The 16,228-nt window shown below is 34.2% G+C and overlaps 1 protein-coding gene across 1 annotated transcript in view; it reads left to right on the top strand.

Moving 5' to 3' along the window:
- LOC143233215 (protein turtle-like) overlaps nucleotides 1-16,228 on the top strand; it is a 266,135-nt gene that overhangs the window by 224,293 nt on the left and 25,614 nt on the right. The window contains exons 4-5 of the mRNA XM_076469189.1: nucleotides 5,976-6,129; nucleotides 9,220-9,507. Of these exons, the coding sequence (XP_076325304.1) occupies nucleotides 5,976-6,129; nucleotides 9,220-9,507 (442 nt within the window). The remainder of the gene's footprint in view (nucleotides 1-5,975; nucleotides 6,130-9,219; nucleotides 9,508-16,228) is intronic.

Here is a 16,228-nt window from a genome sequence, read left to right on the forward strand (position 1 = left end):
ATATTTTAAAAAATTAAAAACTAATTAAAAATAAGGATTAAAATTATTTTGAAAAAAAATATATAAAATGTTAATACAACCCAATTTATTGTATGAAGGTTTAAAATTGTTTTGTGAGTCGTTTACAGATATCTCTTGTCATTTTACGTGTTATTTCAGCAAGGAAACTTTCAGTGTTTTCTTTTAACAAAGGAGACTGATTGAAACACATTGTCAGCAAAAATGTTTGGATTTCCATCAGAAGGTGTATTCAGCATAATAGAACATTCAGGTTCGAAAATTACCGCGGGGATTTTTTTCTGATGGATTACACAGTTCCCTATCATTTTACTGAGCCCAAGGAAAGACCGTTATTGGAGTGAAAGCTTTTAGACAGTTGTTATTTCCAAAATAGGTGTCAAAGGGAAGACATTCAAATCAGTTTATTCGACATTGTACTATTAAATCATGCATGCATATAATACTGACGTAGAAAATTAAAAAAAAAACATAACTTGAGCAACAACTATATTGTCTGTTCATGCAAGTTGCTTTCCTTTATGGTTCTACCTTAGAAATATTTATTGCAGTTAATCGGTGGAGCTGGTCCTGTTTTTATCGTGAAATTTCTTCCTACAAAGGAATGTTTTTGTTCTTGATAAACGTGTCTCAGATTGACTGTTCAGCACACACACATACGAAGACATTGATTCGAAATTATTTGAATTACAAAAAAAAAAAAAGTTTCCTTTAATATACTCCTAAAAATAGTCATTTCGATACATCTGTTATTTCTATGATTAACCATTCAAGAGGTATAGAGCGTGACTAACAGACATTTGATTATTATATGTATAGATAGCAATAATTTGTGATCATGAAATAGTTTTTTTATAAAACCACATAGATGGTCAGGTGGGTTAAGGCGTTCGACTCGTAACCTGAGGGTCGCATGTTTGAATCCCCATCGCACCAAACATGTCCACCCTTTCAGTCATGGAGGCGTTACAATGAGACGGTCAATTCTGCTATTCATTGGTAAAAGAGTAGTCGAAGAGTTGGCGGTGGTTGGTGATGACCAGCTGCCTTCTCTCTTGTCTTACAGTGCTAAATTAGGGACGGCTAGCGCAGATAGCTTTCTAGTAGCTTTGTGCGAAATTTAAAAAAAAAAACACAAAAAAACACATAGAACTTATACTAGTGGGATAGAAATACAATCTGATAATGTGATAAAGACTAGAGGAAAACGTTTTCCGATCAAGAGATTTGTCAACCATGATAAGAGCAGTTTCTATGTTGTGCATTCATACCAGGCCATGGAAACCTAAGCTGCCGATATATGAGCTCTTCTTGTTACTTTCCAAATGTGGTACCATAGAGTAGGAAAGAATCCCAGTATCAAACACATATTAAGATCTCTCAATTTTAAGAGATTTTCAGCTAACTCAAGCATTACTAGATACTGGATTGAGTCACGTTTAGCCTAAATGTGTGATGAAATGTAAGTGATAAACAACCTTTTCCATTAAATGCAGCAATACCATAATGTGGAACAAATACCAAATCTGAGAGCAATACATGCACTTATTAGGCATAGATTTCTGCTCCAGACTTCATTTGAGAATGTACTTTCTTTATGTTTCCGAAGGACGAGGATTTTCCTGAATTTCTGATGGCATCTGAGCAGAGGTAGCGCATTTGAAGACTTACATATCCATACTTTGTACAGTCGTGATTGATGTGAGACACATAAACACACACGAGTGTTTTAAGATATGGTAAAATAAGTTTCAGACCATTTTTGTTTCAAATGTTTGAACTAAGTTGTTGTTTAGACTGGATGAGCTCATGGACAGAATGTTTAACGCGTCATGCTGTGACTTGACAGGATACCATTTAAATGATGAGCAGCAAAACGACTGGAAGATTGTTGTTAACTAGTTGTACCACAAATTCGATGTTGTTGATATTCAGGTGAGATATAAGGCTAAGTTCAAGGTTTGAAGATAAAAGCTTCATGAAAACTTGTTTTACAGAAACAATCTTGAATGAATGCATTGCAAAACAAGTCTGCTGGTAATCTCAATAGGACATTCAGGACTACGTTTAATGAAGGGCTAATGAGCAAATGCATGAAACAACATATGGATCTTGGGGACTTTCGATCTCTGTATATTACAGTTTTCGTGGCAACGTATTAAAAGTTTAAGATCTGTGATTATCCACAAGACTCAATAAAAACATTGACCAGAAAATGTTCAAAGGCATCATGATGTAGCTGCCAAGGGTTCATATGGAATAACTGGGCTTTCAAGTACAGTTACATAACTGCACTAAAATCAAACAGTAGGGGAATTGCCACAGACATCAATTGTATGATCAGAAGACCCAATTAACCTGCGATCTTAGCTAGTAACTGGTTATGGGAATGCTTATATACTGCTAAAAAACGTGAATGTTGGTAATAAGTACAATTCAGACAAATTGTACAACAGATGCGGGAGAGTTAGGAACGAGTTTCATTAACAGCTGTTCCAGGTAGTTTAATATAATGAAATGTGAGTTCAATCTTGCTACCAGTGTAGGTGGACACAACAGCCAATCTACGTTAGTTTTCGTAGGCAACAGTTTGAAAATCCATGGACTTGCCTATGTGTGATGTTTCAGTAAAAATACATGAAAATAAGATACATTTCTCTGGAACGTTGGAGTTGCTAATATCTTACTAGATATTACTTACAACAAGCATTCCAAGGGAAGACAACACTTTGTCATGTTACCCCAACTTTATTATGTCAAATGAAGACAAGTTAGAAAGGCATCTTGAACATAATCGTGTCATTTGCTTGGGAATGTGTTCCTCATTCTAGTTTAGGTCTTCATATCTTAGAAACTGGACTAATGTTCAAATATCCAGCCAGTTTAGTTTGTGCAATAGAGAGAATTGCAGTGAAATACATAAGAAACAAATCCGCAAGAGGTATACTTTGATACAGTGTGAATGCAGTCTAGTGAATTATTGATATATTTGATGTTGATAAATGTTATGTATGAAACAAGTTGCTTTCTTTTCTGAAGAACAGTCTTCTTTCTCTTCTTTGAACTATTACTTGTCAATGTGTTGATATTTTACGTAATAACAAGAAGGAATTTATGATTTTGAGGGAGACTGACAAGACCTAGCTTGTGCAAAAATAAACAGCAGAATCTATTGGGATGATTAGCATGCATCAGAACCACAGATCTGAGATTTTGTTTTTGGTTCTTTAGATGTTCTTTTCGATCTTGAAATACCTTTATTAAATTGTATTTATTTGAGAGCTGTGGAAGTTTGATTTATCTTAAATGTAAAGTGGGAACAGTTGAACATCCATTCCTCTTTTATTTAGTTTCTTTTTCAACTACAGAAGCAAAGCAAAAATAGTTTTCCATTTATCATTTTTTTTCTCTTTCATCTGTATAATTTAGATAGAATATTGAAACGTTGGTTTAGTAAAGATAGCATAATTAGCTTAAAACTACACCGAGAGGAAACATGATGTGTTTTGTGTTTATTAATGTTTGTAGAATTGTGTAAGTTTGGTCTCAAACTGAAATATTCGTTGTTTCTACAATGGACAAAGACATAAAGTTGCTTCTTAAGTGACATCACACTGAGTAAGGTTCATAGTAGACCCCATAATGTTAGTTAAGTAAAATTTGTAGGTGTAGCAATTAGAATATTCATAGCTTTGAGACTTAGCCTTAATGAGTGAATTCATAATAACTGGTTCGTTGAAAATGAAATAATATGTAGAATATATATTGTTTTGAACCTAACTATTTATGAGTTTTGAGGATATTACATGTTTTACTATTTTCAACAACTTATACACGAATTTGTGTTAATTGTAATATAGTGACATACTATTGCGTTGTGAATATAAATACTAATTTACATGATATTGAATCTATGTCTGAAGTTAATACGGAGTTTGAAGAAATAGGTTAAGACGTCTTTCGAGTTGAAAGCATCAGTTACAGCTTGGAAGTAGTTTAGTTTCAGTTACCGATGTTAACAGTTAACTTGTAGCTCTACTCTATCTGATGCTATGTCTTTTAAGAAACTAGAAGACAATAGTGAGAAAACTCAGCTGCAAGTGAGAAGACATTACTGGCTGATGTGTAAGCCCATTACGAAAAGCCCACAATTGTCAGTGGCTTAACTAACATAGCTGTATATGCGTAAAAAAATCCGTAGACATTTTGGAGACTGGATATTTAATGGCTGAGACTAACTCACTCTTTATAGTGTCAGATGTGCCATTTCAACAGTTTAAGTTCAAAAATGTAAGCATACATAATCTGTAACATGTTATTTTATAATCTGATTAAAGTAATTTGAATTTTCTACTGATTTTATTTGTAATAACTCGCGTTTGATTTTTATTTCACACTTTGAATTTCATTCTGTGGTATGTTAAAGTTTATGTATGTTTTTATGATTTCAGTTTGATGTTGAATCTTATCTTAATAGTTTAATTTTCTTTTGTTCTCCATCACCCTGACTTCGAATTCATTCTGAAGTTCGTTATAATTAGATTTTAAAATTTTTATGCGTTCGTATTTTGGTTTCGTGCAATTCTATATACAATCAACGTATATTCAGCATAACATGGTTTATATTTCAAATAAGTTTAGTTTTATGTCAGTTTCAAAATCGTTTCCAATTTTAAAGGTTGGTTTAGGATGCTACTTCGTTACGTACTTACAATATTTTACGATTTTGTTTATCGTTTTAACTTGGTGTAAATGTATGTAATGTAAACATATTATTTCTGTTGTAGTTAACTTTTTACTTTACTTCATCTAAATTGTGTTGTTGTTTTAGTGTGTTTGTTTCATTTCTTTCAATTTATTCATATTTAGGTTTGGTTTATTTGGAATTAAGCACAAAGGGTTATCTGAGCTCTACCCACCACAGGTATCGAAACCTGATTGTTAGCTTTATGAGTCCACAGACATACTGCTGTGCCACTGAAGGACATATAGGGTTGGATCCTATATCAACCTTTACTCTGATTGTATTACTGTCGTAATGTCATGCATGTTGTCTAATGATTTAACTCGTACTTCGACTTTTAATATTAGCTGTTAAACATCTGAAGGGCGGAGTTTTCAGAATACAAAGGGCTTCCAATTTTAACCTTACAAAGCTACTAAAGAATGTCTTTCTTAAGCGACATCAGTTGAAACTTTCTAAATTCTTTTTCCTAATGTTTGTTTTGAAAGAACTGCATTTTGCTTAAATGTAATGCTTTCCTCGAGTAAAGTAATGCTCATTTAAAGATACTATAGAGACTTTTAAAGGTTCTTGTGAGTTGGAGTCATGTCATATAAGAAGGATTATTTATATCTAGGTAACTTAGGTATCATAAGATACCAAATCAGAACTTTGGTCTAATCAAACAGTTTGTTATTATTATTGGTTCTCTGGTCTTAAACTTGTACAAGCATTATTTAAACGGCCAATATCAAATATAAAAGTCTGCCTGTACATATAAAATATTCAGTGTGCTTTTATTGATTAATATTTCATCGTATTTGCTGCTCTTGTTTACGAAATAGTTATATAATCTCCTATATTTGGAATATTTTAAATTGTTATAACAAGCCATGCACTAAAAACACAAAAAAATAATATGTAGTTCATTAGTTTCTTTTGTTCTATACATTGTCTACCAGTACTGACTCAGATTGTATTAACCAATGTCGTTATTAAAAAGGTCACCGAAGATATGTCATTATAATACACAAAATGAAATATACGGGACTTTATTAACATGTGACAACAATAAACAACCTTGTACAAACCAAGTTCTACAATATAATATTTACTTGAATTTTCCAAACTGATATTATTGTTAGCATGAAGGGACGAGGGTCTTCAGTATGTTTTAAACGTCAATTGATTAAACAGTAATATATAAACCTAGTAATGCATTTGTGTGTTGTAGGGCAATATCCCACTGGCCGAAGGTCTCGGTGTACAAATCGTTAAAGGAACCTTAAAGATATACAAACTTGAGCAATCTCATATTGGGGACTACACGTGCAGGGCCAGAAATAGCGAAGGACGTATTTCATCTAAATCCAAGGTCATTACTGCCGGTAAGAAACAAACTTATGAAATCTCGAACAGAAATAAAAGTTTCAATCCAACGTTTGATAAGTAATGAAAGCTTAATGTCTTATCACTATTTTCGTTGTGTATCTGTGTTTACTTTAAAAAAAAAAACAACAACTCCATCGTTCATGTAGAATATAAAAAAAGAACGTTTTTATCTTACATTTTGGAACAATTGAAAGACGTTGGATCATTAAAGAAATTCCACTATTACAAAATGCTTGCTGAATTAAGATGAAAAAATGTTCATTCCAAGATAATTTACTTTTTTGTGACATTAATAACGCAGTCCGTTTTACATCACTGCTTTTTCACATATTGCTTATTTGCTCAAAAAGCATCAGTTGATTATAACTGAAAAATGTATTTATCACATTAAACTGTACCATATTTTAGACTTGTTTTGTTTCTAGGTTTCAGTAGTTCTTTTGTTGTTATAAAACAAAGAAACTATAGACTACGGTTTTTATTACACACACAAACACTACGGTTTTTATTACACACACAAACTCTCCCAGAATACTTTCTCCATTTACTTTTACATGATAGAACCATAAATTGAGCACTACAACAGTAGTTGAGAAGTAGTACATACGCACACTTCTAAACAGCATCTGCTGGTCATAAATACTTTAAAGGCGAAATAAAATTAATGAAGTCCACTTTATTTCAGTACCGTGATTGATTTAGATACTTAACAGCAAGTTTCATGAAATCCGTTACGCTAATACTCAGACAGATACGGATCTTTAACGATTTGAGGGGTTTTGACACGAACATTTACAGCGGTGAGTATAACTATTGTCTTATTTATTTATCTATGTTAGGACTTTATAGTAGACACGTGGCCTGGTTCTTGTTTGTTTTGTTTTTTGAATTTTGCGCAAACCTACACGACGGCTATCTGCGCTAGCCGTCTCTAATTTAGCAGTATAAGACTAGAGGGAAGGCAAATACTCATCATCACTCACCGCCAGCTCCTGGGCTACCCTTAAACCAACGAATAGTGGGATTGAACGCCACATTAAAACGCCCCACGGCTGAAAGGGCGAGCACGTTTGGTGTGACGAGGACCCTCAGATTACGAGTCGAACGCTATAACCGACGTGGCCATGCCGAGCCTGATTCTTGTTAAACGAATTGCTCGTAATATTAAATTACAACGATTTTAGAAAATATGAATTTATTATAACAGTTCAAGAGGAAGATTCAGTAAAACAACCATTAGTACATATCAAACTACTTTGTTATATGTAGACGAACTCTGTCGTCAATCTGTTGTATACTGATACTTTTCAACAAGCAGAATACATTGAATTTATAGTTTTTTCTGTATATGTGGTAGACACCACCGATACAAGGTTTTACCGTTTTAAACAACTCATCATGAGACTAATTTTTGTTCTTCGTAATTCATTGCATCCAGCCACTTTGAGTTCCTAGTAATTCATTGTATCTAGTCTATTTGAGTTCCTGGTAATTCAGTGTATCAATCCAGCTTGAGTTCTTGGTAATTCATTGTATCTGTCCAGTTCGAGGTCTTGGTAATTCATTGTAACTTGTCTGTTTGAGTTCTTCGCAATTTATTGTATCTATCCAAAGTGAAGTCTTGGGAATTTATTGTATCTATCCAAAGTGAAGTCTTGGGAATTTATTGTATCTATCCAGAGTGAAGCCTTAGTAATTTATTGTATCTATCCAAAGTGAAGTCTTGGGAATTTATTGTATCTATCCAGAGTGAAGCCTTAGTAATTTATTGTATCTGTCCAGAGTGAAGTCTTGGTAAGTTATTGTATCTATCCAGAGTGAAGTTTTGGTATTTTATTGTATCTATCCAGAGTGAAGTCTTGGTAATTTATTATATCTATCCAGAGTAAAGTCTTGGTAATTTATTTTATTTATCCAGAGTGAAGTCTTGGTAATTTATTGTATCTATCCAGAGTGAAGTCTTGGTAATTTATTGTATCTATCCAGAGTGAAATCTTGGTAATTTATTGTATCTACCCAGAGTGAAATCTTGGTAATTTATTATATCTATCCAGAGTGAAGTCTTGGTAATTTATTATATCTATCCAGAGTGAAATCTTGGCAATTCATTGTATCTCTCCAGTGTGAGGTCTCGGTAATTCATTGTACCTCGCCAGTTTCAGTTCTTGGTAGTTAATTGTACCTTTCTAGTTTGAGTTCTTTTTAACTTATTGTCTCTGTACAGTTTGATTTATTGGAAAATCATTGTATCTAGTCACTTTTAGTTTCTCAGTTTTAGCTTCCCATTTGACTAACGGCTTCCTTAATTACTTCAGTCTCCGCACCATTTAATCACTGATAATTTTATTGGTTGTACGTCAGTATTTTTTCATATAGGTGGTTCCTTTGTTGTGTATTTTATTGAGGAATTTCAATGCAGGAATGACAAGATTTATATTCAGATTGTCTTGTCCTTGGGGAAGCGTGGTCTAATTGTTAGCATGTTGAACTGTGAATCGAAGTTTTCAAAATATGTAACAACAGCAATACGATACTGAATGCGTTATACATTTCCAACCACGGATACGTTATAAAAGTGATATGAATCTAGCTGTTAATCATTTTATTTAGTAAACTTAAATTGTATCGATATCATACGTCAGCTGTAGAAATAAGATCTATAGTGGTTTCCAATTTGAGAATAATTTGTTGTAACGAATCACATAATGATTTGATGAGTTATGACGAGTCTAGTGTTTGTTTTAACTTAATGTATTTAGTTCAAGAATATTTTGTTGAAATTCATAAAATGCTTATTGTTTATTTTTATTGGTTATTCTAATATATACAGATTTTTTTAAAATTATAATCCAGTATATTGCTTATTCAAAAATCTGATTTTGTTGTTACATGAGATTCAATAACTTACGTTTTCCATAATTTAAGACTAAATGGTTTTATTGTAACACTCAATAATCAATCATCAAGTCCATCACAATGTGTTTTGCCATTTGCCTTAAATTCGCTTTGCTTATTAACTTCAAGTTCTTATTACGTGCCTTTAACTGTGTGCCAAATACGTTTTTTTACAATATCCTTTCCTTTAGGTTCAGCTGTTATCACTTTTCCACCACAAAATCTTACCAAGCTGGAAGGGGATAAAGCGGAGTTCTCTTGTGAAGCAAAGGCGTTCCCTACAAATATCACCCACCGTTGGTTGTTGAATGAAAAAGAAATCCATCAATTACGATGGCTGGCACCTCGTGCTCTAGTGAGGAGAGATGGAACTCTGTTTATTAATCCTACATCAGCGGAGGATTCTGGAGTTTATACATGTGAAGTGTCTAACGGAATTGGAGCACCAGATAGAGCGTCTGCTTACCTAAGCGTTGAATGTAAGTTAGATTGGCCATTGTGACTGAATAATTTTATTAACATCTTGAGTGAAAATATGGCTAAATGCAGAACTGAGCAAATTCGTATATTTACCTGTGTTGTTAGACAATATTTACTACACTTTTCTGTGTAATTGGACAATGTTTATTATATTTACATGAGTAGTTGGACAATGTTAACATTAATTTTCTGTGTGATTGGAGAATATTAACAGTATTTACCTGTGTGTTTGGACAATGGTTACTATATTTTTCTATGTGGCTGAACAATGTTTACTATATTCACTTGAGTAGCTGAACAATGTTTACTGTATTATCCTGAGCAGTAGTACAATATTAACATTATTTTCCTGTGTAGTTGGAGAATGTTAACACTGTTTACCTGTGTCGGTGGACAATGTTTACTCTGTTTTCCTGTGCAGATGTACAATGTTTACTCTATTTTCCTGTGTAGTTGGACACTGTTTATTAAAACTCCTCAGTTTCAGAAACATTTTTAATTTCAAAGAGTAATGAGCAAAATGTTATTATTATTATTGTTTGTTAAATAATATTGTAAACTAAAACCGTAAATAATACTATTTATCTGTTTCTATAGCAGTGTAATACCTTTGAATCAGTAAGGATATGTTGCTGAGTGCAATACTAACTTTTCTGGCGTCAGACAACAGAAACACATATACTGTACCACCTGTTACCTATTACCTGTTACCTATCATATCAACACAAATATTTTTCTATTGGTGTACTATTTTTCTTTATATATATATGTATCGCTTTGTATTAGAGAATGACTTTAATGAAAAGTTCATCTCTGAAACGACCGTTGCTTATTGACTTTTGAAAATCGTTTCAAAAAAATGAAATAAAATTATACACGATGAATTCTGCGACTAAAATTACATAAATGTTTCATAACACTTACTGACATTATCCAATACGAAAATTTGAAGCTTTCTGAACTTTATGCCACTCAGCATTTCTCCACTGCAGCTAAAGCTAGCAGCATAAAAAAATATTAAAATTACCACAAGTATGAGTTAAAGTGTCGGTGTTAATTTATTTTTTATAACGTTTCGTCCTTAAGTTTAAAAAACGTCTTCACATGACATTTGAAAAATCCTCTCATGTGACGTATGCTCATATCGTGCACATGAGTCGAACTCGTGGGAAATTCATTGTAGAAGAATTTAATCAAGATAAAATCACAAGACGAGATCCATTAGGAAGTGTAGTAATAGCATTAAATAGGGAGTGTATTAATAGCATTAAAAGATTAATCGCTGATTAGGCTCAGGCTATTATTTCGTGCGAGGTTGTTTAATAAGGGGAGGACATAACAATTATAGTCACTTCGAAGATAAAATGTATAACATGTAAACATAACAAAACCATTAAGAACATTATAAATCTATTAGTACAAACAATTTTCATGCCTTTATTTGTTTTTGAAATAAACCCGTTGTTGTGTAGGCATTAAGTATAAAGATGCTAAATTCCAAGGTTCGATTCCCCGCTTTATACAAAATTCAAATAGCCGTTGTTTGGCTAAGACAAACATCAAAACTTTAAGAATATACTAAAAATAGTATGAAGTATTGAATTACTTGATATTCAACATGAAAAATAGTAAATGTTAAAATAATATAAATATTTGAAGAATATTGGTCGAGAAAAGAGCAGTATGGAACAGCATTAGACAGAAAAGAGCAATATGGAGCAGCATTAGACAGAAAAGAGCAGTATGAAACAGCATTAAACAGAAAAGAGCAGTATGGAACAGCATTAGACAGAAAAGAGCAGTATGAAACAGCATTAGACAGAAAAGAGCAGTATGGAACAGCATTAGACAGAAAAGAGCAGTATGAAACAGCATTACACAGAAAAGAGCAGTATGGAGCAGCATTAGACAGAAAAGAGCAGTATGGAACAGCATTAGACAGAAAAGATCAGTATGGAGCAGCATTAGACAGAAAAGAACAGTAAGGAACAGCATTAGACAGAAAAGAGCAGCATGGAACAGCATTAGACAGAAAAAAGCAGCATGGAACAACATTAGACAGAAAAAGAGCAGTATGAAACAGCATTACACAGAAAAGAGCAGCATGGAACAGCATTAGACAGAAAAGAGCAGTATGAAACAGCATTAGACAGAAAAGAGCAGTATGAAACAGCATTAGACAGAAAAGAGCAGTATAGAGTAGCATTAGACAGAAAAGAGCAGTATGAAACAGCATTAGACAGAAAGGAGCAGTATGGAGCAGCATTAGACAGAAAAGAGCAGTATGGAACAGCATTAGACAGAAAAGATCAGTATGGAGCAGCATTAGACAGAAAAGAACAGTATGGAACAGTTAGACAGAAAAGAGCAGCATGGAACAGCATTAGACAGAAAAGAGCAGTATGGAACAGCATTAGACAGAAAAGAGCAATATGGAGCAGCATTAGACAGAAAAGAGCAGTATGAAACAGCATTAGACAGAAAAAAGAGCAGTATAGAGCAGCATTAGACAGAAAAAGAGCAGTATGAAACAGCATTAGACAGAAAGAGAGCAGTATGGAACAACATTAGACAGAAAAAGAGCAGTATGAAACAACATTACACAGAAAAAAGAGCAGTATGGAGCAGCATTAGACAGAAAAAAGAGCAGTATGGAACAGCATTAGACAGAAAAAAGATCAGTATGGAGACAGCATTAGACAGTAAAGAACAGTATGGAACAGCATTAGACAGAAAAGAGCAGCATGGAACAGCATTAGACAGAAAAGAGCAGCATGGAACAGCATTAGACAGAAAAGAGCAGTATGAAACAGCATTACACAGAAAAGAGCAGCATGGAACAGCATTAGAGAGAAAAGAGCAGTATGAAACAGCATTAGACAGAAAAGAGCAGTATAAAACAGCATTAGACAGAAAAGAGCAGTATAGAGTAGCATTAGACAGAAAAGAGCAGTATGAAACAGCATTAGACAGAAAGGAGCAGTATGGAACAGCATTAGACAGAAAAGATCAGTATGGAGCAGCATTAGACAGAAAAGAGCAGTATGAAACAGCATTAGACAGAAAAGAGCAGTATAAAACAGCATTAGACAGAAAGGAGCAGTATGGAACAGCATTAGACAGAAAAGATCAGTATGGAGCAGCATTAGACAGAAAGGAGCAGTATGGAACAGCATTAGACAGAGAAGATCAGTATGGAGCAGCATTAGACAGAAAAAAGCAGTATGGAACAGCATTACACAGAAAAGACCAGCATGGAGCAGCATTAGACAGAAAAGAGCAGTATGGAGCAGCATTAGACAGAAAATAGTAGTATGAAACAGCATTAGATAAAGTTGTAAGAATAAATGATGATCCTCAAATATGTAACATGCCTTTATTATATGAAACAAAAACCTGATAACAGGGTTCATTTTTACTTGATTAGTTGCGTATCACGAAAATTTCAATAATTATTAAGCGCCAACGTATCTTTAATTTATTCATAAGTTGTCCACAGAAATACTGTTGACAGTGATAATAAATTTGGGTTATTGACGTAAATCTAAGGGGCTATCTTTGCCCATCAACCTATAGAAAATAATGAAGTAAAATACATGTACTACTAAATCTGAAAAAAAAACAGGTCGAAAAAAAACAGTGCCTGTTTTAGATAGAATAAAAAATAATAGAAATGTTCAGTTGTTGTAAAAATTGAAAAACTCAATCAAGTAGCACACTGTTACCATCACTTATGACACCCCTATCATCAGAGTTAAACCTGAAGAAATTGCTGTCGAAAATGGTCCTTCTAGTCACAATCATAACGATGACAGGTTTGGTCTGGAAAAGCTTCTCACGTTTTCCACTCCAAAAAGACTGTCATTTGGCGCGAAGCCGAGTGTTGGATACAAGACGTAGTCCATTCATGGAAGAGGCAGAGCAGATGATTGTAGTATCATCAAGCTCGTTTCTGCGAATACCGACATGGCCAGGTATTCAGAAAAACTGGATGGAAGTAGAAAATACAGAAAAATGAACCACTAATTTTTGAATATCGACAATAAGAGGGTTATATCTAACGTTAAGCAATTCCAGTAGACAGCTAAGAAGGTCTGTATAAATATGCAGTCACTTTACTACTTAGCATCTGTGTGATCCAAGGCAACATAAATTGCAGTGAATAGAGAAACTGTAGATGAAAGTCTGTGAGTATTCACAGAGATACAACAAGCCATGATAGATCGTACTGAGTCATCTGATTTGGAACCATATTTGAAAACGGGGACAGAAGAATGCTTCGAAAGATATTTGGCAAATAGAAGAAGACATTTCAGATTTGGACCAGTTGTCTTCCTCATGTGACTCAAGGAAAGGATGTTATGATAAGGATCGAAGCTTGATAGCATATTTTAAAGAAAGTGCAAATGGATGATGGAAAGAGGAGGTTCATGGAACTCATTGTACAGATTCTGGACTAGCAAAGTGTGGAAGGTTCCTATGCAAAGCCAAAGTCCCTGATGTTGAACAGTGTCCACCATTTTCAACACAAAAGTTCTGGGAAAAACACTGACCCATAATTCAAGTTGGACCATATAAGAGGACGAAGGATCTTGAACATAGAACATTGACCTACACCCCACGAGGTGAAAGAAAGAACACAGTGAATGATCAGTGACTTTTACACTTCACACAACGCTTCTTAATATCAGAAATGAAAGTAAGCTTATAGTCAAAGATAAGTCCCGATAACTTTGCTTTAGGAACCACTAGAAGAACAACAACACTGATGTAGAGCTCAGTATTAGAGTGTAAACCTCGTTAGAGGCTAAAATGAATATAAATGGTTTTAGAAAAAGAGAAGGTAAAACGTTTTCTGTGGGCCGCTCCAACAAGCTATTGAGGGCGGTTTCAAGCTGTAACTTAATAAATCTCATGTTTTATGACCAACAATAGGTGTGAAACTCATTCACAAAGAGGTTATTTGCAGCAGTAGGGGGAGGCTGTTTAGTGACAGCATTGGTCTTGATATAGAAAAGGGTGTCACTCGAGAAAGCTCTGAGTGAGTTGTGTGAAAGAGCATGGAAGTATTGAACTCATATACACCTGAAATCACTTGTCAAGTGAAAAGTAATTAATAAAAATGGGTAAATATCTATGCAAACTATATGAATTAAGGTCTTGCAAAATTCCAAACTTCTCAAAGAAGAGAGAATAAAGATAAAGATGCTCTCTTCTGAAAAAGCTTCTCCGATTAAAGTTTCAAGCAAAATCAGGTGGTCCATGGTGGAGCACTGTCAATGGAACCCACATTGGGTGGACAAGAAGAACATTAACCATCCTCTACAAAATCTTACAGGGACAGCTAGTCAAAGCAATAAGATTATAAATAGAAGGGATTATGCCATACTGACCAGGTTATGAAAAAGGAAGTTCAATAGTATCAAAAGAAATGCTATTCTGTGGTTATAAACATCTATACAAAGAAGAAAAAGTGCTGGAGAGATAAGAACAGCACTTCTTGAGAATGTCATCAATGCTCTTTACATCAACAACTTTTTCATCATTGAGGAGCAAGTTGGAAAAGAATATGAGATGAATACTTCCCGTTCACCTACAAAATCGTCTTCTGGATGACTTTATAATTAGTGATGTAAGAGATGCTCGTTATAAACTTAATCAACTAATTCTTTTTGGCTTTAACACCTGGCTTGCTGAACATGGGCTGCTAGAAAGCAATGCAGTTTGAAATGTTTGAGATATCTGGAAAAGATATCCAAGGCATGAGGCTAACATGGATGATGATACTGTGGGAAATGGGTCGAGGTTTTGGGGATAGAACAAACAGATGTTTGAATTATACAAGCAATTACTGTTTTCATACAGTCATTAACAGACAGAAGACTAACAACAGCAGGATCAAGTTCCAAAAAGAGGTGAAAGAGAGCCAGTGAATCTATTCCAACTTCCACTATGGCACTCGAGTAGGGTGGCATCGACCACAGCCAGTTACCTCAAAACAATGGATCACTGGCAATAAAAAAGGAAGAAACAATGAAGGGGAACAAATAAATATAGTAAAGCTGCAAAATACTCAGTAGGTACATAAAAACAGGTTTAAAGCACCAACTTTGAAGAAAAAAAGATCTAACACTATACACTTCACAAAACGACCACTCCTACCAATATCAGCACCACCACAGAATGTATTATACTCTTTAAAGTCTCCCAGTTGATTTGTGAAACATCAACTATTCTAGAAGGATATCAAGGTCTCATTGATCATAAGTCTTTCTGGGAGATAAGAAAAGAAAAGAAACAGTGATAGAACAACTGAAAATATTTAGATGGACATGGCTTCCAAGAGTATATCGAATGATACAGAAAAGGTGAGTACATGCTGGTCAACCAGCAGTACAATACCTCCCTGGACTCGTCCATTACATAACCTGTCATTCTTGTATAAAGAAAACGTTCCAAAATGTGACAGTATCAATAAGTTTCAAGAATGTTTCGTGTAAGGAGAGACACATGGGATCATAAGAATCGATTAAGACTTTGACTGTTTTCTGAATTAAAACGAAAACCTCAAAAACTCTGCTGCATTAGTATGGCCATTTTCATTTAAATGGAAAAGAGCTCTTTTGCTTGTGACCTTGCCTTTTGTTTTAGTGGAAGGTTATTTCTTTGACCTCCATGGACCTTGTCCTGAGTCAGTTGGGCAGATTTCTGTCAGAAGAT

The sequence above is a fragment of the Tachypleus tridentatus genome, chromosome 1 (assembly GCF_004210375.1).
Source record: "Tachypleus tridentatus isolate NWPU-2018 chromosome 1, ASM421037v1, whole genome shotgun sequence".
Classification (NCBI taxonomy): Eukaryota; Metazoa; Arthropoda; class Merostomata; order Xiphosura; family Limulidae; genus Tachypleus; species Tachypleus tridentatus.